Genomic DNA, 27,737 nt, shown 5'->3' on the forward strand with positions numbered 1-27,737 from the left:
AGATGGTACAGTACTTGCCTTCTGTGCACAGACCCCTACACACATCCGGCAGGGTGCCACATGCCTGTGATCTTAGCACTTGCATGATATCCGAGACAGGATATTCAGGAGTTCAAGATCATCCTTGGCTATATGAAGGCCAATGAAACTCTGCCTCAGAAAAGATAACCTAGGCTTGCTAGGTTGCAGAAAGATCAAAATTCAAAGTTCACTGAACCGGCACACTCTAGTGTCAGAAGCCAAGTTAAACCATTTTCAGTAGAATATCTGTAAGGGTTTGTGTGTGCATACCTATGTGTTTCTGCATACATGCATATAGAGTGATAAAGTGGGACTTGCTAGTGTGTACCTAGACTCCTAGCACACAGGAATTGGAGGAAGAAGCTTCAGGAGTTCAGGTTATAGCCGGAGACTGTCAGAGGGAAGAGAACACAGTAGCTGTACCTATGACCACAGGCAGCCTACATGCATTTCATGTATCGTCACGGTTTTAGTTATCTGAAGACTGAAGTGTTTTCCTCCTTTCACCTCAGGTCTAGCCCAAGCTGGCCTCAAACTCGGCATCCTCCTGTCTCAGCCTCCCAAGTGCTAGGAGCACGTATCTGCGCACCTGCTCTATCACCGTTATCCGAGTACCCAAGGGCTGCAGATGTTCCAGGCCCAGTGCTTCCAGGAAGGCAGGAGAGCCTGGGCTCCACCTACTATAATCAGAAACCAGAACCCAGCCAACTCCCAGCCTCCTGGCTTGTTCCCTGACAGGGCAGAGATGAGACTAGACTCACAGACTTTAAAATAACTGCATCCTTTAATGGCAGTAATACAATTACTGGATTAAGAGACCACATGAGAGAAGGCAGGTGAGGTTTCTGGAAGACAGATACTGAGTACAAAAGGGGGCGGGAGAGCCATGCGACGATCATTGTAAAAATACAGTACGTTATATACATATTTGCACCATCGACTTTCAACTCAGAAATACTATTTACACTTTTGTTACAATCCTGGTTAGACAACTATTTTTCTTTAAAAGTGTGGCCTGCTGGCGAGTGGGGACCCAAGTGATGTCCTTGTCCCATGAGGATCTTCAGCTAACTGTCCCAAGAGAAAGGCTCCAGACTCCATCTTACCCACAGATTCCAGCCTTACAAATTCATTTTTCTTTAGCAAAAAGACAGTTTTCTTTTTCTAGTATTGACCAGGCTGGCTTTGAACCTGTCATCTTCCCGCCCTGCCTCCTGAGTGCTGGGATGACAGGTGCGTACCACCGAGCCTGGCTTTCACAAGGGACTTTTCAAAGGGGCGGAGGGTCCGAACTCTGCCACACTGTGCTCTTCCTATCCTATGCTCACCATGACGCCAGCCTTGGCCATGAGGCTGAGGCCCAAAGACAAATCTCATTGATGATTGTTTAAGAAAATAAAACAAAATAAAAAACACAAACAAACCAACCTGATCTTGGGGCACTGACCCCAAGGGTTGTGAGGCTGTGGGGCACAAGCCCCTCCCACCTTGGCTACAGGCCCCAAACTGTTTTGAAGGGATTTCTCTTTGGGTGTGGAGGGTGTGAGGGGTGGAATGGGATGGGGACATGGGAGCCTGTCCCCTCCCCAGGCAGAGCAGAACCCACTGGCTTTGCCAGGTTTCCTTATTAGCTGAGTTAAGAGACCCAATATAAGAGGCAGGCTACAAGAACACACAGACCTGAAAGGCCTGGCAAGTGACTCAGAGGCAGAAAGCTCTGCAGGTCTAACCCAGTTCCCTGATCCGATCTTAGGGACATGGTCACAGGGAGAGCCCCTTGCTCCCCATCCCCATTCTTTGGACAAGGCCAGCCCTCAGGTGGTTAGTGGGGGAGGGGAGCTGTGGAAATGCCTCCACTATGTGGGATATGGCAGATACTTTGGGCCTCCCCACCTGAAGGGGCTTGATCCCTTTCCTAGAAAAGGCCCAACACATCAGCTGAACACCTGCTTCCTTGGGCCCCATTTGGGAAGGACTCAATAATCCAAAACCACAACAGATCACCGATGCCCAGCTTCTGTCAGCTTGGGAGGGAAAGCAAACACTATCTGGTAGTCTACAGAGAACACGGCTAAGGGGTGTGGAAACAACTAGCAGACACGCTTTGCCAGGGCCACTCTTGGCCTCTCCTGGGGGGCCTGGCAGGCGGCCACACCACGGATCCTTGAGCTGTCTCGAGAGTCAGGCCAGTGGCGCAGGGTAGGTAATACTGAGGGAGAACGCTTCTGGGGGCTATCCCAGACCTGCCAGGCCTGCTGCCTTACAGGTCTCCTGCAGGGCTAGAGGGTGTCACTTTTAGGACACACCCTGGACGGAGTATGTAGGATGCACAGACCTGAGCAGGTTAGGGCCAGGGGGTCGCCAGGCCCTTTTTTCTCTCACTTCACTGTTGCTTTGTCCAAGCTGTCACAGGCTGCATGCGAGAAGACGGTTGATCCTGGGATCAGGACTCCTGCAGCAGCCCCCACACGGTGTCACGTGCCCCTGTCACACTTCCAGCAACACAGGCTGAGTGGCCTTCAGTGCTTTCCCAGTCATGTTTTCCTTGGTTCCGGGGAAGCCCCGGAACTTGGGTACTTGCCACTGTCCAAAGCAAGCTGCTCACTGGGGAGAGGGAGCCCAGAAGCCTTCGGCACTGACCAGACCCCCAAGATGGTTAGATACAATTTATGACTCAAAGAAAGTACTATTTAAAAAAGAAAAAAAGGGGGGGGGGAGAAAAATGTGAAGAAAGAACAACCTGCCCACCCCCCGCCCATAATTCTGGTTGCTGCCCTTACAAGTCACCGTGGAGAGCGGTAGAGTGGAGGGCGCACTGGCCCCACGGACACTACTGGCAGAAGGGGGAGGCTGTGGGGTCAAAGCCTTTAAAAACGTCCTTCAGGGACCCTGCATCCTGCTCACCCTCACGGGCAGGGCTGTTGCCAGCAAATGGGCTCCCTGTGCCTGTTTTGGGGGTTGGCTTTACAGTCCCAAAGAGAGTGGGCACTGGCAGGTTGTGTACTCCAGGTTGGGGTGTGGCCCCCTCAGGGGGCGGGGTGGATGAGGCAGCCGTGGGGGCTGCTGTGGCCTTGGGCCGGGGTCGGTTGTAGCTATTGTATCTGTCCGTGGCTGTGGCCCCATCTGTGCTGGCCTTCCCTGTCTCTGGCTGCTCCAGGGCAGACTTTCGGACAAATGGGGGCTCTTTTGCCTTGGAGGCCGAGCTCTTGCCATTGCCCTCAGGACCCTTGGGCTGAGCACTCATGTCAGAAGCCGGTTCTGCGGCTTTGCCACCTGCATTGGGAGTCCTTGGGTCATACAAGCTGATGCCACTTAGCACACTGCTCTGCCCGCTGCTGCTGCCCTGGCCCAAGCCGCCTGCTGCCAGCACTCTGGGGTCATAGGGAGCAGTGGCTGGGGGGGAGTCCCCACTTGGGCTGGCAGCAGGAGGTGATGCTTCGGTGGGACAGGGCTTGGCTGCACGGGAGGCTGCCCCAGGATCTGCTGGCTTCTGTAATCTGGGGTCAGTTGGGGTCTTCCGCACCCTGGGATCACTGGGTTTCTCACTCTGGCCAGGGGTGTTGACATTGACAGTCTTGAGGATACGAGAGAGGAGTTCAAAGTCAGGTAGATTAGAGCCAGAGGTGCTGGGATCTGCGGAGCCTGGACGCTGCCGGGTGTTGGGAGGCCCAGAGGGTGTGGAACGGTGTAGCCTAGGATCTAGGGCAGGTAGGGACTGCAGGGCAGCAGGCACTGGGGGCACGTCCTGCTTGGGGATGGGCAGGGGGATCAGGTCTTCAGGGTTCCAGAGCACTGTGCGAGCAAAGCTCGGCTTGCTCAGGGTCACATCCTTTTTGATGTGGCTGAACTGTTGCAGCTGAGAGCGAGGGTCCCGTAGTGGGTGTCCAGGCAGGGGGTCCAGGGGAATGTTCACCGCTTTCTCACGCAAGGCCCTCTCCCCTTCCTCCTCTTCTGCAGGGGGCTGTCCTTTTGAACTGCTGGGGCCTGCAGGGCTGGAATGAAGGCTGCCTTCAGGCTTGGAGGCGGGTAGAGCACGAGCCAACCGAGGGTCAGAGGGCCCTGAGTCCCCAGGGCCAGACCCTCCTGAAGTCTCTGCATGGCGGCTGAGTCTGGGGTCCCGGCTGAGGCGGGGGTCAGCGAGCCGGCTTCCTGTGGGGTGTCCCTTCTGGAGCCGCGGATCCCCCAGCCCACTGCTGCTTGGTTCCCCCACTGAAGCCTGGGGTCGGCTTGACGTCTGCTGCCTCAAGGTCTTGAGGATGGATGTGACACTGCTTCCCCCTTCATCCTCGTCACTTGAGTACCAGTTTCCAGTGTCACCTGAGAGAGAGCAGAGCAAATGGAGAGGCATGAATGGATGCATCCCATAGCCCTCTTGTACCCCTAGGTGCCCCTGATGTGTGTTCTGTGTCCCCAGCTCTCAGCTGGGAGCTGGGGTGGCACGGCCTGGCTCTGGGCAGTGACATTATCGTGGCTTCTCTCTCAGACCAGCACATTCCTGGTAGGTACTCTGACCTAAATATCTTGCAATCACCCAAGGAAGTCCTGTTAGCAACTTGCCCTCTAGACACAGGAGATGGAGGTATGGTGTCATTAAGTCAGGGTAGGGCTGGGCTTCAGTGCCCACAGCCTGACTGTCTCTTTCCACCTTCCAAGCTGATTTGGTCCAGACAAATATGGCTAGACCAGCACTAGGCACCTCTCTCTGAAGTCCAGGTAACAGCCATGCTGACAGCTCACACACACATCCCCAGGCCCCTCAAAGTGGTTCAGGGGTCAGAGAAGGGCAAGTACAACCAAAAACAGCCCAGGAAGGGAACTTGAGCCACCAGGGTGGGGGCCGCCGACTCTGTCCTTATCCTACTGTGCCCACTAGCTTGCTCTCAAGGTCCAGAGAGCCCTGAGGTGGGTGCCACAGGGTAACTACACCACTCATGACTTTTTTCTCTATGGCTGGCTGGTCTTTCTTTGCATAATCTAGGGAATGGGCCATGAGAATGTCTCAGGCTTCCTCAGGAAATGCACTGTCTGAGCTAGAAACCAGCCCACCACCCTTCTCCACTGAGTCAGGAGCCTTCCAAACCCTGACACACAGGAGCAGCTCTGGCCTCCATTTCCTCAGCGCAAGGCAGCAGCCCAGGATAGGGCCTCCCTGCCAAGCTACTTTCAGACACAGCACCCAGCCGAGGTGCCCCCCCTGTCCCTGCGCAGAGCTGGCTGGGCCCCTGTCGGGGGACACATGCCTTCCTCATTCTCCCGGTCCTGCTTGCTGCTCTCAGCCAGCCTCCTCGCTCTCTCCTCCTCCTGCTGCTTCTGCTGGATCCTCAGGTACAGGGCCCTCTGAGCCGAGGGCAAGAAGTCGGGTACACCGGCGCCTGCCTTCGGCCGGCCTGGGGGCCCTCCCTCGGGGAAGGTGTCAGGCTCCAGAGGGTGCTCGGGGAAGAGGGGCTCCCCAGGCTGCCCCGGCAGCTCTTCGTAGTGCCCGTAGTCCTCTGTGGCAGGGAAGAGGGTTTGTGTCGGGAAGGCCTCCGTTGGAAAAGCCAAGCCTTGTGGCAAGTGTGAGGATGAGGATGGCCACCCGTCCCTTCCTCCTCCCCAGGCATGGGTGCCTCGAGAGTCCAGCAGGAGCCTATAGTGGGCCAGCTGGCGGGGAAAGGATGAGGCTCAGGGAGGGCATGGTGGATGCTTATGAATGTCAGCGTAACTGTGTGCATACACCTCAGGCAGGATCCCTGTGGAGAGGCCATATCCCTCTCAGGCTAGGTAGCTGCTGCTGTCCTCACAGGAAGCAGGATTGGTTTATCATCTGCCATGAACAGTCTCATGGTTTCTTGCAGGTATATCTAACCGTTTGACACTGTAATGTGGATACTGTCATCTACCAAGTTCATGCTTGAGAAACTGAGAAATACACACACACACACACACACACACGAGAGAGAGAGAGAGAGAGAGAGAGAGAGAGAGAGAGAGAGAGAGAGAGAGAGAGAGAGAGAGATGGAGTGGGGAGAGGGAGAAGGAGAAAGAAAGTCCCAATTTTGTTCAATTTTGAGAAAAGAGCTCACTATACAGTCCTAGATGGCCTGGAACTCTCTAAGTAGACCAGGCTGGCTTTGAACTCACAGGGATCCACCTGCCTCTGCCTACTGAGTGCTGGGATTGAAGGCATGAGCCATGATGCCCAGCACAGTCACAGTGCCTAATTAAAAGATTTTGTGCTGTGCTGCATGCAGTGCCTACTCTGCAGGTTGGATATGCCTGTAAGAAAGTCACTGCATCTCCCAGAAGCAAAACCAGAGAACAAAACATGCTAAAATCTCAGTCAGCTCAGGGCATCCCCCCAGCCCACTGTGTCCTCTAAGGGCTCCTGGACACCAGGAGCACATGGAGGGTGGGGCGAGGGGGCTTTCCTTGTATGGCCACAGCAAGTCTTCCCTCCTTCACCAACCAGCTCTACTATGTACATCACACACAATACCACATTCTCATCTGGAATCCCTGGATTGTAGGGTGGTGAACTAGCATGCCCTGGTCTGTCAAGAGTCAACTCTGTCCCTTGCACATGTGACAGGACTTTCATCCAGCTGGGACAAATATACTGAGTATCAGAGATGTAGTTCATGCCACCAAAAGAGGCAGTCTGGTATTTTAAATAGTTTAAATAGAAAAAACTGGGGACTGGGAAGATGGTTCAGTGGGCTACTGCCACACAACTGCACCACCACAACATAAAGCAAGGCAGGGCATAGCAATGGCCTGTAAGTCAATACTTGGTAAGTAAGCAGGGTGTCCAGGGATCTAGCTAGCTATACTAGCTGACACTGCAGTCACTTAAGGTCAAATGAGTTTCTGCCTTAGATGTACAGTGATCAACTGACAAACAAGTCAACCTGGTCTACACACACTGCTTATGTGTACCCCCCCCCCCCCCACATATCTACCACAAACACAAAACTGGTAAGAACTCATACAGTGACAGGTTGGCCTGCTGCCAGGGCCTGAATTTAGTCAGTACACAGGCTTAATGGGATCTACCCTATGCTACAGCTCCTCTGAGCAGGCTGTGACTTTACCTCCATAGAACATCAATTACCAGAGGCCAAATAAATGTACAGAGACCACAGCAGCTCTGTGCTGTACAAAGTAGTTCCTGGAATTCACATTATAAGGTCACCTTCGCTGTAGAGACACCTACCGTCAACAAGTCAACTAACTCAAGCCAGGCAACGGCACCTCCCTCAGTCTTGGTGGCCTGCCTTTTCCAGTGTCCCCTTGAAACCCACTGTTCACCATTCACCATGAATACACTGTGGGTGCTTACGCCCCACACAGGCTCCTTGTGCTGAGACAGCAGTGATCCTCACATCCAACAAAACAGCCGGAACTTCGGTAAAGGCCTGCCTATGCTTGGCACCCATCCTCCTAGCTGCTCCTTCCAGTCCTACACAGCACACACACATGTAATAGGTCACCTTGGCTCCAACGTGCCAATTCCAAACTATGTGACCTGTCTCTGTACTCTTGACTACCTCCTGGTCTCCACCTGGGTGCATCTGCTGTTAGCAACTGCATGGGAACCTGGAAATTCCCACACTGTTCTGGTTGATTGGCAGTCTCATTGTACCCTCCCAAGTTCTGGGGACCACAAGAATGCATGTCCTGCTGCCCTCTACTGCTCTGTAGAGTGGGTGATACCGTGGTGACATACACATCTGCGTATGTTAGGTTGTTGCCTTCTCATTCCTTTACAAATGCATATCCATCTCTCTCTCTCTCTGCCTTCCTCAGACGAGCAGGCCAGCTGTGATAGCTGGCCCCCTTTTCAGAGACGCTTCAGGTGACTGTCCCTGCTAGGCTGTGGCTGTGTCCCTCCACCCTGTCCCATGCTGTTTTCTTACAATGGCTAATGCTGAAAGAAGCCATCTAACTTCTCTCTGGTTCCTTCTACTAAAACGCAATATAGCAGGACAGAGACCACACATTCTGAGCTTTGGCCTGGGGCAGGTCCCTCCTCCTTCCTGAACCTCCTACAGCCAGCCACAGTAGCTATCCTTGACTATAATGGACACTGAGGTTCTTATCATCACAGGACAGAGGCAAGAACGTGTCCAGTCAATGGTTTCAGACAGGCAAAGTTATCAAGCCCAGCACTACCTGGAGGAGAGGCCTTATCTAGGGCACTGCCTTCTTCCTGATTGATACCAGGCACACAATACAGCTTCCTAAGGTATTTTTGCCTTGTTCATGACTGATGTGAGGCACACTGTTTCCTACACTGTGACAATAAACACAAGAGTCCTTCGGCTCCTCCCTCAATACAAAGGGTCCCATGATACTTTAAACGACTGTAGAATGGGAATGGAACTGGAATGCTGCTGTAAGACTGGACCAAGGAAGAAAAGCCACTTCTGACCTCCATCCCACCCTGGTGAGCACAGCTCTGAAGCCTAGCTGTTGCCTACATACCTGTATCCCCAACAAGCCCCGGCTCCATTTCCATGCCCTCTTGCTGTGGGTAGAAGTTCTCATAGAAGTTCTGGGCTGGCGGCATGGGAGGCATCATTCCAGAGTGTGGGGAGTCTCCAGGACCATAGGGCATCATTGGGGGGCCACCAGGACCCATGGGAGGACCAGGGTTCATGCCAGGGCCCATTGGCATGTCGGGATGCATGTCGGGATGCATGTCGGGGTGCATGTCGGGATGCATGTCGGGGTGCATGTCGGGGTGCATGTCAGGGTGCATGTCGGGGTGCATATCAGGATGCATGGGCCCTCCCATTGGCCCTGGGGGTCCCATGTTGGGGCCAGGACCCATTGGCCCTGAGGGTCCACCAGGTCCAGGGAACCTAGAAGAGGAAATGGTTCTTGTGATGGACCTGCTAAGAAAAGGCAGCAGCACCCAGCCAGTAAACCTGCAGTGCTTATTTGGGGTCTGAGGCCAGGAGCCCAAATGCGGAATGACAGCTTCAGAAGAACAGACCCTGCCAGGCTATGCCCTGTGCTTTTGTGGGCAATAGACTCACCTCACGCCCAGCTTCTCAGCAAGCTGCCCCGTGGGCCGCACCACAATCTCAAACAAAGAGGGAATCTTCTTATTGTACATGTCCTGCTGTAGCTGCTGTGGGGATAAGGGCTCATGTGCTGGCAGGGCCATTTGAGGAGGCCCCGGAGGTGGGGGAGGAGGTGGTGGAGGAGGAGGAGGGCCGCCTTGCATGGGCCTGCCATTAGGAGAGTTGGGGGCTGGGGGCCCAGGGGGCCGAGGAGGAGTAGGCAGGAGCCCCACGCCAGGAGGTGGCTTGGGCAATGGGTTGATGCCCTGCTTCTTCAGCTCTTCCACCTCCTTCTCATCCTCAGCACCTGCTTCTGCATCATCAGCCAACATCTGTGGGAAGCAAAGAAAGTCAGAAGACTCTACCAAGTCAGACTGAATAATCTGAGGAAAAACTTAAAAACACACACCTGATGAGGTACTTTAGAGTACAGGGTCTAGGACCTAAATTCATCTTCTTCATCTAGCTGGGTATAGTCGTACACAATTTTAACCTTAGCATTGGGGATGAGGAGGCAGGTAGATCAAGTTTGAAGGTAGCCTCCCTTCTCCACCATGGTTCCCATTTACAACGTGTCTATAGGCCTCTAATGACCTGAGACAGATGTGTCCAGCAAGGCTTCAAAACACAGTGCACTACTCTCTAGCAGTGATCAAGTGTAAAAACCTGGCCAATATCCCTAAGCATCTTTTGACAGCTCTCAGAAGACAAGCTTGGAGCTCGACACTAGGAGGCAGTGCCGGGTAATAAACTGGATGAAAGCAGTCTTGCTGGTACCCACCTCAGCACCCTTAGGATGTCTTCTAACACGGACAGTTTTATAGCTGGGCTTCTGCATTCTCTATGTGCAAAGCCTTTTACAACACAGACCCTACAGCCTAAGGAGGAAGATGAGTCCATTCCTAACCTGGTCTGCTAATTTGCCCAATGACATGAACAAGGCAAACACACATGAGGAAATGACCAGAGGCTAGAACATAAGTACCCACCAGCAACTTCAGCACAAACAGAGAGAAAACACACATCTGTCCCTTGCAGCCTTTCCATACATGGCATCCCTGCTAGCAATGACCACTGTTACTAGGCTCTTGCTCAACACGCCTGCTAGGGCTGAGCTGTGTCGCCAAACCTTTCATTAGAGCTGATGCTAAGATCTAATGGTCATCAGCAGGTATGATCTCAGCACTCTGGACAGACAGGCAGGCTAATTTCTATGGATACCAGGTCAGCCTGGTCTACACACTACAATAGCCAGGACTACAGAGAAAACTTGTCCTCAGACACACCAGAAGAGGGCATCAGATACCATTACAGATGGTTGTGAGCCACCATGTGGTGAGAAAACTGTCTAAAGAAAAATAAAAAAGTGATGCTTGCCACTTGCATACACAAATAAGGTAGCTGTCACAAATTATAAGCTTTTGCCCAAACAAGAAATATACAAATGTACTTTAACCAATGACAGGATCAACAAATCTAACTTTATCAGCTAAGGAGTTCAACCTCACAGGCAACTGCATTGAACTGCAGAGACCCATAGTGCTATAAGCAGATCAAAAGTGCCCTATGGCTGCACAAGGCAGATACACACCGTAGCCTGCTCTACTCTACAGCTCTATTTAGAAGATGTTTGTTTCTCCAGTGATGATGGGATTCAAACCCAGGGCCTTGAGAATGAGAGGTCCAGGCTCTCCCATACAGTTACCACCTGCTCCCCATCCCTGTGATACCCCAAGAAAGCAAACTATAGGGATACAAACCACATGGGCAGATGCTAAAGGAATGGGGGGAGGGCACATTTACAGAAAAAGAGAGGGGTTCCAACTGTTGGGATACATTGTGGGGTGTGTGTGTGTGTGTGTGTGTGTGTGGTGTCTAGACTGTATAGAGCAGACACAAATCAACATGTTGGTCAATACCCACAGATCTGCTGGGTTTAGAGCATGGTGGTGCTTGTCTGTAATATGAGAACTTGGGAGTTGAGGACAGGAGGATCATGGGTTTAAGAATGTCTGTAGATTAGATATGTGGTGAGTTCAAGGCCAACCTGGATACACCTGAATGTTCCAAACAAAAGTAGCCACTTCACCTCAGAGTAGCTGAAGCACTGCCACGCGAGGGAGAGTGCAGGCCCCTTTCCCTGGGATGAGGGCTGTCAGTGGACAGACTTACAGGAAGTTTTCTTTTTGTGCTTCAGCATAAACTTGACACCTAAGCGTCTATCTTCTCAAACAGCCATCCAAGTAACAATCATGGATCAGGTCAAGCCGTTCAGCCACGTTGGCAGTTTGTAAAGAACTTAACTTTGTTGGTTAGAAAATGCACCAAAGCCGACAGAAAAGAATTCCTGGAGACTGCCAAGGTAACAACAATAGAATCTGTGATCCTGGATTAAAGGTTCTTTGTGAGACATATGATGCATGTCCCTATTAATGAGATTATTGTGGGTGGCTGGGAACTTTCTCATCATGGGAACTAGAGAGCAAATGAGGGTATGAGAAACTCAGGAAATAAAAATGCCCAAATACTTTTGTGTTTTTCTATTTTTCTCCTTTCTGTTTCTAAAACAAAATAATTTCAAAACCTTTTCCATTAAAAAAAAAGAAAGAAAGAAAGGAAGGAAAAAAAAATCTTCACCCAGCATGGTGGCACACACTTTAATCCCAGCACTCAGGAGGCAGAGGCAGGTGGGTCTCTGAGTAAGAGACCAGCTTGGTCTACAGAGTTCTAGGACCAAGAAACCCCGAAAATTTAGCAGTGAGAAGAGTACGTATGAGTGAAGAGGTCAGCATGGGCTACAAAGCAAAACTGTCCAAATAAAACAGGAGAAACGGGGTAGACAAACCGTAAACTTACTAACTCAGGTGGTGTGGTGGGCACACCTTATCCCGGCACTCATTCTGGTCTACATGGTGAGCTCTGGGACAACCAGAACTACATACAGAGAGACTATAAGAAAAACTAAACTGACCCAGGAGGCAGGAATGGGCTTCTGCTTTTGAGTGTGAACACTGAACCTCCAGCAGGGGGCGGCCTTTAATCAGACACTGCTGATCCTTCCAAAGACTACTGATTACACTCTGAAGCTCTTAGGCTGATAGGCTCCCAAAAGGAATGACAAAAGGAAGCATCACCACTAACTGTACCACTCTGGTTTGTGAGATCCTGGTCCTACTCCCTTCCCTGCATGAGTCCCTGTGACTACAGAGAGGTACCAGCATTTCCAGTCTCTGGGCATCTCAGTCTCTCTACACAACACAACACAACACAAGGTGATAATCCTTTCATTCCTCTGTTCCCTAGGAAATCTGGTGCAGCTGCCTCAGATCTGCAGTTAGAATGCAGCACGACCCTACCACACGTACCTCTCCTATAGGAATGAAATGTATGTAATGTACAGATGGATAGATTCTGTAGAAACTGGTAACAGATTCTGATCTTGCAGAGGCTTTCTGTACCAAGAGTGATGTCAGATTCCTGTGAGCCTTGTACCGTGCCGCCCCAGACATTACCTTATCTAGGAGCTCTCTTGTCTCTTCAGTCAGCGGATCATGGGAGAACATGCAGTCGTCACCATTGATACAGTTTCCAGTGGTGTGGTATAACTTACACGGAAAGTCACGTTCATGACTAATTAAGGCAAACACTTCTTCTCAGAACCCACCCCAAAGAACAACTCCCTTCATTTTGAGGTGAGGTAACACTCTGATGCAGGGACTGCCAGAGGCTGTTCTCAACACTGCTTCAATCCATTCAACTCCAGAGCGAGTTCTGGCCCAGAACTTTCCAGCTGACCTTGGAAAGGGTCCTCAGACTCCCTACAGAGGGGGAGTAAAGGTCATGGGCTTCCTCAGGGGAAGATGTGAACAGCTCAAACAGAAGGTAAAAGGGGCAGAAGAAAAGGTGACTGGAGAGGTACCAGGAACAACAACACAGGACAAACACAGCAGACGTGATGGCAAAGGATATCATGCATGTAGGGGCAGTTCTCAGCACGTGCACAGAACCCCGTGATGTAAAATTTACACAGCTCTCGCTTCTTCGGTAGCTCAATGTCGTGGCTAAAGTTGCAGTGGTCTCCCTGGAAAAAGGGAAGACAGACTAAGGATTTGCTTCCAGGCAAGACATGTCCTAAATTGAAACAGATTTCTCCCCCAGAGGCGGGAGGGGGGCACAAGATCTCACTATGTCTGAAATCTGATATGTAGATCAGGCTGGCCTTAAAGCCTGCCTCAGAATCCCAAGAGCTCACTGGCATCCTCCTAGACCGTGGATATAAAGTCTAAAAGCACAGCAGTCATTACATAGAAGGGCAGTCCATGATGACAATGCCACAGGTTTAAGAAAGGTGGCAGAAAGGAGTCTAGGTCCCCAGGAAACGCTGGCCTCTGCAGTAGCCTTGAATTCACTCAAGCTCCAACTAAGAGTCCTGATCTGAATGACAGACAAGTATGTGTTGACACCAGTAGAGTTAAGATTGAGACTAAGCCTGCTGGTGGCCACTGCACACATTCTTAATCCCAGGGCTCAGGACGCAGAGGCAGGCAGATCTGAGTTTCAGAACAGCCAAGAATACACAGAGAAACCCTGTCTCAAAAGAAAAAAAAAAAAAAAAAGAGCAGTACCTCTCAGGCAAACATGCCACCTGTCTGCTGACTTTTTATCACCGTCACAAGCCAGCTATGTTCTAACTAAAAAGTCACACTTATCTTGCACCATATCCAAGGCTCATTCTGTCTGGAGTCTTTAATAATTCTTTTCCAACTCTGAAGTTCAACAGCGTGATGGGAACAGAGTAAGGTCTAAGGATTCATTTGAGACTCTAGAGACCAGACAAAAATTTCTACCAGAAAATACCCTTAAACCTCAGACTCTCTACACATCTTACCCTAAGAAGAAGCTGAGTCTTCTAAGCTGCTCAGATGTCTCCTGGCTATCACACAGTCCTTCCCGTCCCCAACAGCTGCACTGTGGCAGCCCATCAGTGTGGGTCACATGTCCTCAGGTGGTGCTCTTACCCAAGTGCATCGTCCCTCCACGAAGTACTTGCAGATGACTTTGCCTTTCTTGTCCGACTGCTGATGGGGCTTGTCATGATCACTCCGCCTGTAGCTTCCACCACCACCATCCTGTGTGTAATGTACAGGAGGAGAAGATGGGAGTGCAGTAGGTGTAGAGCGCTCCTGCCACACCGCATTCGATGCAGTCTCAAACAGGAAGAACCCTGGCACCTGAAATGTGCAGGGACGCAGCACTCCTAGAGGGGGTAGCCAAGTCTTTTCTGAAAACGCTCCTGAACATCAGTGTGCACCATCTAGAACCTTCTCACTTTAGAAATTCAACAAATGGCTACAAGTCCTGCTAAAGGACTGTTTTAAACAAAGGGCTGTACCAACAGGGCATCACCCTGGGAAACTGGTGAACACTGATCAGCCATGGGTAAGGACTTGTTTGGGACAGGATCAGCCTTCACAGAACAGTTCATTAGAAAACAACAAGCCAGAAGAGCCAATGCCCTTGTCTGGCCTCTGTGGGCACCAGGTACTTATTTGTGCGCAGACCCAGGCCTAACACCCACAAACAGAAAGTAGTAAATGAAAAGTGAGCACTCCAGCTTTCAGGAGCACACTCACGCCCATGTCGTCCTCGTAGTAGTCATCATCGTCGTTGATGCCGCCCTTGCTCATTCCTCCTCTGCTGCCTCGGCCTCGGCCCCGGCCCATCCCCTTCCCTCGGCCTCCTCGGGAACCCCGGCCTCGGCCTCGACTTAGCCCTGTGGAGCAGCAGAGAGGGGTTAACGTCACCTTAAGGCCGCAGCCCAGCCAGCTCATCCTCACGGAGCCCTGCCCACCTCGGCCGCGGCTGTCCTTGGATCTCCGGTACTGGTTCAGCTCCTTGGAATACTCGTCGTAATCCTCATCTCCCATGGGCTCCTCACTTTCTCCGTACTGGATTCAAGAGAAAACAAGGCACAAGTGTCATACTGGAGATTGAACTGAGTTAACAACCCACCCGCTGACAGAGTGGCAGCATATGTGGTGGGTGGTCCCAACCCTACCCCTGCAGCCCTCTCACTTCAGACTCCAACCCCACCAGCAGAGCCAATCACAGGGCCTCTGGGCACAAGGGACAACTGTACAACTTCAAGAAATGGGTTACACAACGGATAGCAAGGCAGGGACAGAATGGTGTGTAGTCTACACATCCCTCCTGTGCCGGCCACGAGACACAGAGGCCCTGCCTTACTCAGCAGAGTTTTTCAATCTATATTCTCCTGCTTCAGCCACCAAGTTATTTTGTTTTTGTTTTCTTTCCAAAAGGAACCTTTAAGAAGTGTTCCTGTTGCTCACAGTTCCTTCCCTCAGGTACCCACATCCTCCTGCCTTAGTCTCTCCTCGCCCACCCGAAGGACTTGTAGCCCAGGGAACCTGCCAATCACACTGCTGGCCGCAAGAGCTATGGAAAACCTTACCTCTATCTCCTCTTCATACAAGTCCTCTTCGTCCTCTGGGTGCTCTCCCATGGAGCCTCTGCCTCGGCCTCTGCTGCCCCTGCCCATGCCTCGGCCTCGAGACCCTCCTCGGCTTCCACGGCCCCTGTAGCCCCTGCCTCGGCCTCGGCTACCTGGGAGGCGATTGGGCAGTGTTAGAGACAACAACAAGGAGGAGGGGGCACCATTTCCTATGTCTTACTCCTATGCCTCCGTTAGGAAGCCATCTAAACTGGCCCATGCCGACTAGTGCTCTGGTGCACACAGCTACCCCTGTCCCCACTGGCTGGTCCCCCACTGCCTATCTATTCACGGCTACTGTCCAAGACAGCAGGCAACAAACAGCCCTATGTGCTAAAAATCCTAGGACCTATCAACACTACCAACTGGAAGACCCAAACCAGATTTTAAAGACTTAGGAGAGAACAGCAGTCTTGGTGTGAGTAACAAGCACTGTCTCAAGCCTTGCAGGCAGGCCCAGACCAGGGCGCCCACAGGTGTCCAGCAGCAAACATGGGAACAGCACTTTCAGCACTAAACTGCATCACAAGTCTAAGAATCCAAGCTGGAAAACTTTAGAAGCCTCTATCAGCTGGCTGGGTTGGGTTTTTTTGGTTTGTTTGTTTGTTTTGTTTTGTTTTTTTATAAAAAGAACCCCTGAAGGAGATTTCCCTCCATCATCTTCCCTTAAGCCACAAGTTTATCAGCTTTCTGGAGTCCAAAGTTAAACACCTGGTCAGGTGATGAAAAGTCCAGAACTTTCAGGAATGGGGCCTCCCGCTCTCCTCGGTCTGGCCCAGATGAGGGGCACTTGCTGTCCCTGCTGTGTTGTTATCCCAAGCCCCGGGTGGATAATTACTGTGTACTTCAGTTATCTTTGAGTGGCTGCCTAGCTTTCTTGGATAAGACTCAGTATAAGCAGCAGTGGTGTCTCCTTGACTCCTTAATTTCCAACCACACCAGCCACACCAGCCCTCAAGAAGTACTGGGAATAGAGGGAAAAGGGAGGGCTCACCTCTGCCCCGGCTGCTGCCCTCCTTGGCTCGCCGGTACTGGTTCAGCTCTTTGGTGAAGTCGTCATAGTCTTCCTTGCCCATGTCCTCCTCTTCATCCCCCTCATACTCCCCATACTGCTCACTCTCGTAGTCCTCATACATGCTGTAGCCCTTGCTATCCATCTTGGAGTAGGGCTTCTTGGGCAGGGGTGTGTTGTGTGATGAGTATTGCTGGTGGGACTGTTCAGGAGAGTAGGGCAGAGCGTGAGCCAGTGTCCATGGCACCCACTGTCTGCCTCAGGCTACTCTCAGAACGTGTGCATTTTTCACTACTCCCTGGTTTACCACTGCTTCTTGGCCTCTCTGCAGACATGTTTACCCTGATGGACAGGGGACAACATCCACATGTCTCTTTTTAAGAAATGGGTTAAGGTTTAGAAGGAAAGGAGAAACTGGACCCTATTGTCCCTGGAGAACAAAGGACAAGGATACAGAATGAGCTGAGCTGGGGAGAAGCCTGGAGTCAGGAGGAGGGTTTCCTGTCCAAGCTTTCCCTGGAGCCTCTGGTTTCAATGAGTAGCCTGCTTGATAGCCACAGCAGACTGCTATTCCCAAAGGCACCTTCTAAGATACTGTTAGGCAGTAGAACAGATAGACTAAGTGTGGCACATCCAGACAATGAGGACCACCTTAACAATGGAAGCTGCAGACAATGAAAACATTTTACTGTATTGTGGTTTTGAGACTGAATCTTACTTAACTTAGCCTGAAACTCTTTTTCTTTCTTTCTTTTTTTTTTCTTTTTTGGAGGGAAGGTGGGGTGGTGGTAGTGGTTCAAAATAGGGTCTTTCTGTGTAGGCCTGGAACTCTTGATCTGTCTGCATACCCCAAGAGTCAGGACTCTAGGCCTGCACCATTGTGCTGGCTTTAAACACATTGCTAAGGCAAGACCCTTGTCTATAGTCCCATTCATATGGAGGCTAAAGGAGAAAAACTGCTTGAGCCCAGGATTTCAGTTTCCCTCCCTGGGTAAAGATTTGGTCTCAAAACTAAAAACAAAACAAAAAACCAAAACAACAGCAAAACCCTACCTCTCAGCATATCTGTAAGAAAAAACTAGCCAGGCCCCATATGCTGTAAAATGTACTGGGTGGCTTTGGTGACAGGGCTGAGGTTGTTTTAGGCAGTAAACCACTGTAAACAAGGCTCGAGAAGCTACAGGAAAGTAATCCAAGTGGAGACAAATGGACACCAGTGTGTCCACATCGGCTCATGAGCTGTGACACTGGGCACACTTGTGGCACTCACTATGGAACAGCCCCAGGTCTTATCCCGAGCCCTCCCCTAGTACAGGGAAGACACACTTCCTCAGTAATCAGTCTTTTACTAGACTAGAACCTCCAACATCTGCTGCTGTGCACAACGGTATCACAGGAAAGGGTTTAACAAGCGCCACCACAGGGCTGGAGATGGTCCCGCAGTGAAGAGCACTGGCTGCTCCTCCAGGGAGCTTGGATTCCGTTCCTAGCACCTAAACCAAGGCTCACAACGGTCTGACTCCAGTTCCAGAGGATGCATTTGGTGCACAGACAGAGATATACAAAGGAGACACACGAAAACAACAAAATGAAGATTCTAGTAATTAAAAAAGTGCCATTATACTCTGCGCAGTCAAATTTTTCCTTTTCTTTTTCCTGGTTGTTTTGTTTCCTTGTTTTTCCAGACAGGGTTTCTCTATATAAGAGTCCTGGCTGTCTTAGAACTTGCTCTGTAGACCAGGCTAGCCTCAAACTCATTGAGTTCCCCTTGCCTCTTGAGTGCTGGGGTTAAAGGTGTGCACAACCACCACCACCAGCCCAAGCCTGTTCTAAAAAACAACATTTTACTGTGTAGCTCAGGCTAGGCTACAACTCTTTTTATTATTTATTTTCATATGTACAAATGTTTTGATGCATGTGGGTCTATGAAATATATGCATACAGTGCCCACAGAACTGGAGGTATACACAGTGTAGCTACTGTGTAGCTCCCAGGTCCTCTATACTTAACCACTGAGCTATTTCTCCAGCTTCTGACTCCAGCTCCTACTGCTTCTGCCTCACCTTTCCTAGTACTGGGATTACTGGTCTGTGTCAGCACTTCCTGTCTGTTAATCTCCTGTGGTTTATTAGCATCGGTGGCAGTAGTGTGCCCATGGCCGTGTGCACAGAAGCAGGCACTAGACAACTGAGCTGCATCCCCAGCCCTGTTTTTCCTTACATGCTTTTCTGAGTGTGAAAGTCTATACATGGTAAATTCATGGTTAAGTTAGGAGTTGTAATGGGGTATTTAAGTTCTAACTGTGCAGCCCTGGAGATAATTTACTCTGCTGGCCAGTTCATTCTCTTGCCAACTTCCCACAAAAGGTAACTTATGAACAGTTGAAAGCAGTCAGCTGTGACCTGGACAAGTTAGGCACACTGTGTGTCCTGCTAAGCTATGGGGACACTTGACACTGGGCAGGCTCAGGAGCAGCCCTCATGGAGAAAGCCACCGCCCTGGCTCAGACCCATACATTCCAACCCTCTTACTTTCTCATCCACAGATAGGGATGAACATGACCCACTGTCTCTGGGATATCATCCACCTGCCCCACACCAGAAGACACAAGATGCAATGCCACTCACTGGTGCGTATGGGGGGCTGTAGTCCCGGTACTTGCGGTGACCCTTCTCACTGGGGCTGAAATCTGAGTCGTCTGAGAAGTCCGAGAAGTCATCGCTGGAGGAAGCATGGCGCTGCAACGACAATGACAGAAGCCACCTTGGCACAACCAGCCCCAGGACAAACAATGCTGGAATGTGCCTGGAAGGACTGTGCTCTCCGCCTGAAAACTCCTCCCCTGGGGGCACATAATGGCGCCAGAGCATAAGTTCCAGATCTTTATGAACTATCCCCAGGCCATGGATGCTAGGAACGGCTGTCACACAGAGTGCCTGCTAGGCGGGCAGACAGGACCTGAGCCAGCAACAGAGTGTAGGGAACCCTCTAGGACCTACTTTGTGCTTAGATTTCCGCCTTTTCTTCGACCTCCTCTTCTCCTTCTCCCGTTCCTTCTTCCGCTTTCGTTTCAGCCTCCGGTGAGACTTTTCCTCATCGGAGTCACTGTGGTGCTTCTCCCCCTTTTCTTTCCGACTCCTCTCTTGTCCTCCAGGGGTGTCCTGGATCTCCTCAGCCCCATCATCTTCCAGTTCACCTTCTTCCAACTCACCATCTTCCCTGCAAACCAACCCCCAAACCACTGTGAACTGGGGGCCTGAGGTGGAGCCTTTTGAAGGCTCTAGGCTGGTGAGACAGCAGCAAAGAGCCCAAAGGGCATGGGAAACAGCTCTAGTGGCTGGAATAGGCCCCAGCAGGATGTGGGGTCAACTCTCATCCTTCTCCAAAAGGGACTGCCTGTGAGTTTAACTGGGTCAAAAGAAGTGGAGGGGTTACACCAGAAGGAAAGGGGTATGGAAGGTAGGGTGCTTGCTTAGCACACAAGAGGCCCTGGGTCCCAGTCCTAGCCCTGAAAAATGACTGAATAAAAAGCCAGGCTAAGTTAGGCATGGTACCATAAGCCTTTCATTCCCTCTGCCTCTCCAGAGGCAGAGGTAGGAGCAGGAGGAACTCTGAGTTTGAGGCCAGCCTGGTCTTACACAGGAGTTCCAGGCCACCCAGCACTACACAATGGAACCCTGTATCAAAAAGAAAACAAAACAGAAAAACAAAAAATAAAAATAACACTAATAAAATAAAGAGTAAAAAGAAAGGTGCTATGCTCACATAGAGAAACCTACTTCAGTATTCCCCACCATTCCATAGCATAAGGGTTCCCAGCAAAAAGCAGTAGTGGCCACAGAGCTGAGAAATGTGTCCCTGAGTGCTAACACAGGCTCTGAGTGGCCTAGCTGCCCAGCTCCCACATCTTTCTTCTTTACCCCATTACTTAAAACCCACTAGACCATGGACGTTCATTTGCAGGGATCCCCAACTGGCACACTCTGGTTTATAAGCTCGTAAACCAAGATGGTAGAGCCAGACCCCACCCGTGGTGAGTCCTCCCTTAGTGGACCCGTTCCCTCTCCCAGCTGACTCTCTTCATCTTGTCTCTAAGTACTCCTCCCACCCTTCTCAGGAAGTGTTCCAGACTTTTTCAACTCCATGTCATGCAATGCTCAGTACTTTGAAAAGTAAAAGCCTTCTCCTAACCTAACAAGCTGTGAGTCATCCAACAGGTCTAAATAGCTATGGATAGGCTGGGGGTGGGGCAGGTATCTGTGTGGAGTCAGTGCAGGGTCAAGAAAGCAGCAGATGGGAGAGTCCAGTGTTCAAGCCAAACCCACAGACACAGATGTTGCTAAGTACAGAAGTTGGTAGAGTGGAAACATCTTTTAAACTTAGCTACAAATGAGACAGAGGAAGGCTGATCTCTGGAGTTTGAGACCAGGTTACATTATATCAGGCCAGCAAATCTTTAAAAGCTCCCAGGCCTGCCTGGTGGTGGCACACACCTTCAATCCCAGGACACGGGAGGTAGAGACTCTAAGATCTGTAAGATCAAAGCCACAGAGAACACGTCTCAAAAGACAAAACAACAAATAACACACAAACATACAAAATTATTTTACAGCTCCCAATATTATTCCTAATTATTCCTAATAACGACAGCAGAAAGGTATGTAAGTGGATATAAAAGTTCCTTACACCTCAAATAGTAAGGAACAAAAAGATATTAGCTGGAGGAGTGCAGGTTGAAGGTCAGCCTGGGCTACTTGACTAGAATGCAAGAGTCTAGGGTCCATCCTATACACCAAAATGCAATAGAAGCCAGGCAGATAGGACAGCCAGAACTTCTTGTTACACAGAGAAACCCTGTCTTAAAAAACCTAACAAGCAAACGAACCAAAAAACAAAACAAAACAAAAAACAAAGATCAGAGATCAGAACAGAAGGGCTCCCAGAAAGGCTTCCTGGAAAGGGGGGAAACAACCACTCAGAAGCCCTGAGGGTCCTAAGGGCTCCAATGGAAACAACAGCCTCTCTACACAGCTTCAAGAGGTGCTTCTCTAATTAATCTTAAACCCAATTTCAAAGGCCCCAGGCTCAACACCCAAGAGGCTTGGCCCCCAAAGACAGACAAAGTGGAGGTCAAGGACAGCATTCACACAGCAGGACATTAGGCTCCTCACACTTTGTCAAAGGCAAACACAGTGGGGGAAGGACTCCACCAGCACCACAACACAGCCAGCTTGGGAGGGGGCAGGGTACAGATCAGCATTCCTGTCAAGGGAGGCTCCCTGAGGGTGCGGCTTCAGAACAGTCTGGGAACAACCTAACTAGGAAAACTGGGCTGCTCTGTGATGTGCCTGCCTGTCTGCAGTGAAAGATGGAAGCAAACCCACCTAGTGACTAATGGGAACTGCCTTGGCTGGGGCAGAGCCACCACGCCTGAGAGAGGAGAAGGCAGAGCCTAGGAGCAGACCAGAGGCCAGGCAGACTGGAATTGCATGTGGAGGGAAGATAAGCCAAGGCCACAATGGTACTTGGCAAACGGGTACCTCACTATCTCCTTTCCTGCGGTTTCCTCATTAGAAAAAAAAAAACATCAAGAACCACATGAAATTCAGTCTAACTGGCAGTCTTGGCTAGCCCCTCACCTAGGTGCAGGGATACACAGGCAGAGAAATGTGGCTCAGGCTGAGGCTACAGCTGGCCATGATGACAGTGCCCTACTTCTAACACCCCAGCAACATGTAACAAGATGATCCAAGGAAAGCATAAACCTAACTGTCATCGAGAATCACAGAGTTTTTCTTCCAGGTCCCCTACCCTCCAAAGACTTCAGTCCAATAGTGACTCTTTCCCACCAGTGTGGCTAACAGGCCCAGGCATATACCTTAGGCTCAGTGAGAGCTACATTCACAAGTTTATATAAAATGAACTGGCACATGCTTTGGACTTTGTTTCCCTGGAATGGAGATGCTAAATAAATAAATAAATGATTAAATAAATAAATAAATAAATAAAAAAGCAAGGTTTTGGAAATCTAACAAGGCCACCCCACTCAGAAGGCTGAGGTAGAAAGATCTCTAGTTTAGGGTCAACCTTGGCTAAAGAGCAAAATCCTGTCTCAAAATGCCAAAATAATCAAAAATAAATTTTAAAAACAGCTTGTGACCTAGAATAGGTACTGGAAAGTGACACTAGATTGGTCACTACATCTGCAGAGACAGCCCTATGTGATCTCTGTCATGGTCACGCTGCATATACCTTCCAAGCTAAGAGGCCTGTGTGAGTATCAGGTCTGACAACTTCCTTCAGACTATTCACTAGAAAGAAGGAAGCCCATTGGGAGAGGGCAGATAATCCCAAGGGCCATGGACAGAACACAGCTGGGAGATTTACGAAAAGGCACTTTAACAGGCTGCCAGAAAAATCCATGTCAGAAAGGGATTAAACACCGAGGGAGCACGCTTAATAGACTGTGACATAATCCCCCAAGAAGAGAGGGGAAGCCCCACTGCACTAATCATTTCAATCTAGACCTGCCAACCTCTCTTGAGACAGGTGCCCAGAGGGAAAACACTACAGCTGGGCTGCGGAGACCTCAACTAGCAGTTCACTTGCCTGCTTGCAGCCTGAGCCACTGCCAGGACCCCTAGAGACAAGAACCTGCCACCCTGGAGACTGACTGGTCAGCAGATAGAAATGGGAAGTGTTTTGCCTCCTGCAAGGCTGCCTCCAACCTCCTGAACAAATATCTTCCCAAGCATTCAAATTTCCATTTTGGGGCTCAACTGCAGCTCCTCTTTGGTCAAAGAATACAGGTGGATGGCCAACCTAAGTCATACGTTCTGAGCCCCCTCCCCACATCCCAGGCCCTTAGGTTATAAGGCTCATACAGCATGGGCTTGACAAAAATACTCAGATCTGGTGTTCTCAAGCAAGCACAGTGGCTGAACAAAATGCTTCACCCTACAGACCAAGTGATAACACACCTAGCTCTGCCCTGTTCCCAGAATGGGCTCTCATTTGGATAATGGGAGATAGCCTTACACCGATTTCCTAAATGATATACAACAAAACCCTATATCAGAAGCAGATGTATACGGTAAGCAAGAAAGTGGAAACTACACTATCCAAGAAGGTGCCGGTGCACTGAAAGGCACTGTGTGCCTACAATCCTAGCACTTGAAGGGTGGAAGTAGGAGGATGGGGAACTCAAAGTCATCCTTAGCCTCAGCAATCTCAAAAAACAGAACCCACAGAACTAGACAGTACAGTGGTACCCAGAAACACAAGTGGAGAAGCCTGAAAGACTTGGCATGTAACCTAGGGAGGCCGTGTGGGCCAAAGCAATAGCTGGTTCTTGGGAAGAAACTGTTGACTACCCAGCTCAAGTGTTGACTTTACTGTGGCCATCCTCTCTCAAGCAATCCTGCTGACAAAACTGTCTCCACTTACTCCACTAACCCACACGGGACCCCAGAGCCTCAGAATGGCTGACCAAGAGAAAAGGACAGGCAAAGCTGACAGGGAGGACGGTGAGATCAAGCTTGGAAAAAAGACAAAGGTCCCACAGGAGAAGGAAGCTTGTAGCTCCCAGCAACTCTTTATAGAGTGTTGGGCCAAATCAAAAGCCAGGAGCTTGGGGCTCTGGTTTACAGGAGTTTGAGGGAGAACCACATCACAAACACAAATGGAGACTCATGGAACAGTGGCTATTACCTGAAGCTCATTAGGCTGCTAGGTTAATGTGAAGGTCAGGGTTATGATCATTAACTGACCAGACTCTCAACAAATCCCTGGGTAGGCTCTGAATGACCCATTAACTGGGGATAAAAATCACAAAATTATGAGGCCCTGCCTCTTCCAATTCGTACAACCGGCTGAAGTGCAGGAAAGGTCAGTCACTAGGAGCCAAAGCAAGGAGCCTCTCCTTAAGAAGGTTGGCCCAGGCTCACACCTAAAGAAGTCTCTTTCCCCGACCCCACGACCTTCCCTTGATCTAGGAAGTGGTACGGCAGCCAAGGGGGACTGCAGTGAGGGCTTTGCAGAGCTAGGAAAGCCCTGAAGTAAACCTCTGCATCTCACACATGTTTGTCAGTGTCCTTAGTACCCAGTTCATCAACCAGAAACCAAGAGCAAGTGGGCTCTGTGTTGCCCTCCCTTTAGCATTTGCAGGCAGTCATAACCTGTTTTGTGATGTCATGATGCCATCTCCATGGTAACATGCCTGCCTTGTGACAACCAGCTGAGCCACTGGCACAAACCAACCATAGAAAGAAAGACCAGCTGATGCCAGTACATGGATCTGAACCACCTAGGGCATTTAATGGCTAATTGACTTGCTAAGAATAATAGGAGTTTTCAGTATATATATATTTTCAAAAATCCTAGCCAGACAGTGTGGCACATGACTATAATCCCAGCATTCATGAGGCAGAAGCAGACAGAGCTCTTGAGTTTGAGGCCAGCTTGGTCTACACAGAGAGATCTAGGACAGTTAGGACTACATGCAAATGGTCTCAAACACAAACTCCTTAATGGAGCCCACGGCCACATTCTCAGGTGTGCCTTTCCTCAAGTGTCCTCTTTCAATATCTGCATTAGAAATGTCTTGGTAAACTCCAACTCTGTGCTGGAGACCTGGTCATCAGGGTTCTGCTCTTCCATGTGGAGGGAGCATAACTGTCTGCAGAGGAGCCCCTGCACTCTTCTGGCCTCCGAGATGATCAGCCACACACGTGGTGCACAATACATCCAGGCAAAACACTCATATGCATAAAATACAAATATTCAAATTTTTAATTTTTAAGAGCTTCAAGCCAACTGTGAGAGCTTATGCCTATATGCCCAAGTACTTGAGAGGCAGGAGGACAATAGTTTTGAAGCCAGCCTATACAACATATACAACACAGAGAGAGAGAAAAAAAAAAAGATGGCTCACACAAATAAATTGGGGGGAAAAGGGGGGGGGAGGCAGGCCAGGGTTGGGAAACGTCTCACTGCATTGCTTTCTGTACCTTACGGCCCGGCAGAGTCAGAGGGCAATCTGCATTACTCACCACTTACCTATAGTTCCTGCTGAACTCATCCCTGTCTCCTCTCATAACCATGGGTGTCACCGCCACCCCCATTTTACAGACAAGCAAACTAAGGCTAAGAAATGGGAAGAAATCTGCCTATAGGGTCACAGCAAGAAGCAGAATTTAGAATGGAAACCAGGACTCTGACCCCAACACCAGCTCTTAATCTCTAGCCTTAAGAGAACTAGGAATCATTTATTGAATTCAGGAATAATTTATTGAACAAAGCAAGCAGCATGCATTTGAAATGGATGAGTTTTGATGAGATGGTTTACCAGGAAGAGGTGGAAGGGAGCTCCACAGGTTAGGACAGCTTGTCTAGAATTAGAGTCTTGGGATGGAAGTGATGTAAATCCCAAAAGAAGAAAATTCCAAAGTCCCCCAAGGAAATGGACACCTACATCTCACAAACTGCAGCCCACAATGATGTTCATTCAAGCACAGGTCAATTCCCAGTACAGTCTAAGAAAGCTAGCCCAGAGCAACCTCCAAGACAAGACCTGCCATTTCCTCTGAGGGAGTTGTGACTGTCTTGACACCCACCAGGAAGCAAACAGCCCAGAGCAAGAGGCCCCTCAGACAGAAACCCTCAGGAACTATCACACCCTTTGCTAAGCCATAGGGTACCAGCTGAGGAGCTGTGGATAGCTCAGAGCCAGCCACCTCATTTCTATGACTCAGAGATGTCTACCTAATTTGAACAAAGACCCTGACTTACACTTTTTTAGGGGACTCAATATTGCCACCCAATCTACAGAACATAAAACATGCTGGCCAAGCACTCTAGCACTCAACTAACTTTATTCCCTATCTTTGACCATTTTTGTAAAGAAAGTTTTAATTATGTGTATGTATATGTGCCTGTGCACATCTGTTCATGTCTGTGTGAGGTACCATTGGAGGCCAGAAGGTAGCAGATTCCCTGGTCACAGGTAGTTGTAAACCACCAGATAGATGTGGGTTCTAGAACAGAACTCGGATCCTCTGGACAAGCAGAAAGCACCTTTAACTAGAGTTTTGTTGTCTGGTTTTGTTTTGTTTTAGGGGGGGTGGATGACACAGGGTTTCTCTGTGTAGCCCTGGCTGCCCTAGAACTCACTCTGTAGATCAGGCTGGCCTCAAACTCAAGAGATCTGCCAGCCTGTGCCTCCCCAGTGCTATTTAAAGGCACGTGCCACTACTGCCCTGTGACTTTGGATTAGTTCTCATGAATGAAAATCCCATTCATGAGGGCTGGGTATGTAGCTCTGTGATAAAGCACTTGTCTAGTACACTCTTCCGCTCAATCCCTAGCACCTCAAAAACGAAAAACCCATCCATCCACTTTGTAGCTGAAAAGCTCGGGCCTGGGTCTCTACATGCTCAGGAGAAGAAAGAATACAAGGGTGACTGAACCTCTGAGCACTGGGAGGCTGGAGTGTTGCGCAGCTTTGCAAGACCAACTTTATGCCGCTCCCACATGAGCATACTGACAAACCTGGTCAAGGCCCAGAGCATATGCTGTCATTTTGTTGCAGGCCACATGGTCCGTCTCAACTTCTCAGTTCTATTGCTGCTAAGGATAAAACAAATGGGCACGGCTATGCAGATAAATCTGGCCTACAAAAACTGAGTTGGGGCAAAGACAGTATCTGCAGAGTCCTAGGCTAGACAAGCAGCTTTAAATTTCTTTTTCATTCTTGTCTGCAGTACTGGAGTTGGGAACGAAACCTAGGCTTCCTACATGGCAGGCAAGCGAAGCACTGCTGAGGCACATGTGCCCAGTCATCGTCCTCTGTTCTATATCCACAGGACCTCGCAGTTACCCAGGCTGCCTGTGAGCCTGCTTCAGCCTCCGGGAAAGGCAGGACTCCAGGGTCAATCATCATGCCAGGCTCAAACCTTCTGCCTTTGACCTATACCTCCTTTACATTCTGTGTAAATAGAAAGGGAGTTTCGATGAATGACATCTTCTACCCTCTGCTGATGTTTGTCTAACATGCACACATCAATACGTGGACTTCACAGCCCATAATGAGCACATCAGTATGAAAAGTACGCACTGCACAGGGACAGTGGTGGTGTCTGTAATCACA

At 50.0% G+C, this 27,737-nt stretch overlaps 1 protein-coding gene across 3 annotated transcripts in view; it reads right to left on the minus strand.

The window, feature by feature from the left end:
• Positions 1 to 786: 786 nt before the first annotated feature.
• ZC3H4 (zinc finger CCCH-type containing 4) overlaps positions 787 to 27,737 on the minus strand; it is a 33,425-nt gene continuing 6,474 nt past the window's right edge. For 2 of the 3 annotated variants that reach the window (XM_080909240.1, XM_080909241.1), the window contains 13 exons: positions 19,591 to 19,810; positions 19,219 to 19,329; positions 16,574 to 16,793; positions 15,541 to 15,692; positions 14,920 to 15,016; positions 14,702 to 14,841; positions 14,087 to 14,197; positions 13,038 to 13,149; positions 12,581 to 12,690; positions 9,042 to 9,400; positions 8,485 to 8,864; positions 5,262 to 5,510; positions 787 to 4,338 (listed from right to left, as the gene is read on the minus strand). In XM_080909240.1, coding sequence (XP_080765366.1) covers positions 2,852 to 4,338; positions 5,262 to 5,510; positions 8,485 to 8,864; positions 9,042 to 9,400; positions 12,581 to 12,690; positions 13,038 to 13,149; positions 14,087 to 14,197; positions 14,702 to 14,841; positions 14,920 to 15,016; positions 15,541 to 15,692; positions 16,574 to 16,793; positions 19,219 to 19,329; positions 19,591 to 19,810 — 3,748 coding nt within the window. In that variant the 3' untranslated portion in view covers positions 787 to 2,851. The remainder of the gene's footprint in view (positions 4,339 to 5,261; positions 5,511 to 8,484; positions 8,865 to 9,041; positions 9,401 to 12,580; positions 12,691 to 13,037; positions 13,150 to 14,086; positions 14,198 to 14,701; positions 14,842 to 14,919; positions 15,017 to 15,540; positions 15,693 to 16,573; positions 16,794 to 19,218; positions 19,330 to 19,590; positions 19,811 to 27,737) is intronic. The other variant, XM_080909242.1, reaches the window with a different exon arrangement.

The sequence above is a fragment of the Micromys minutus genome (assembly GCF_963924665.1).
Source record: "Micromys minutus genome assembly, chromosome: 32".
NCBI classification, from domain to species: Eukaryota; Metazoa; Chordata; class Mammalia; order Rodentia; family Muridae; genus Micromys; species Micromys minutus.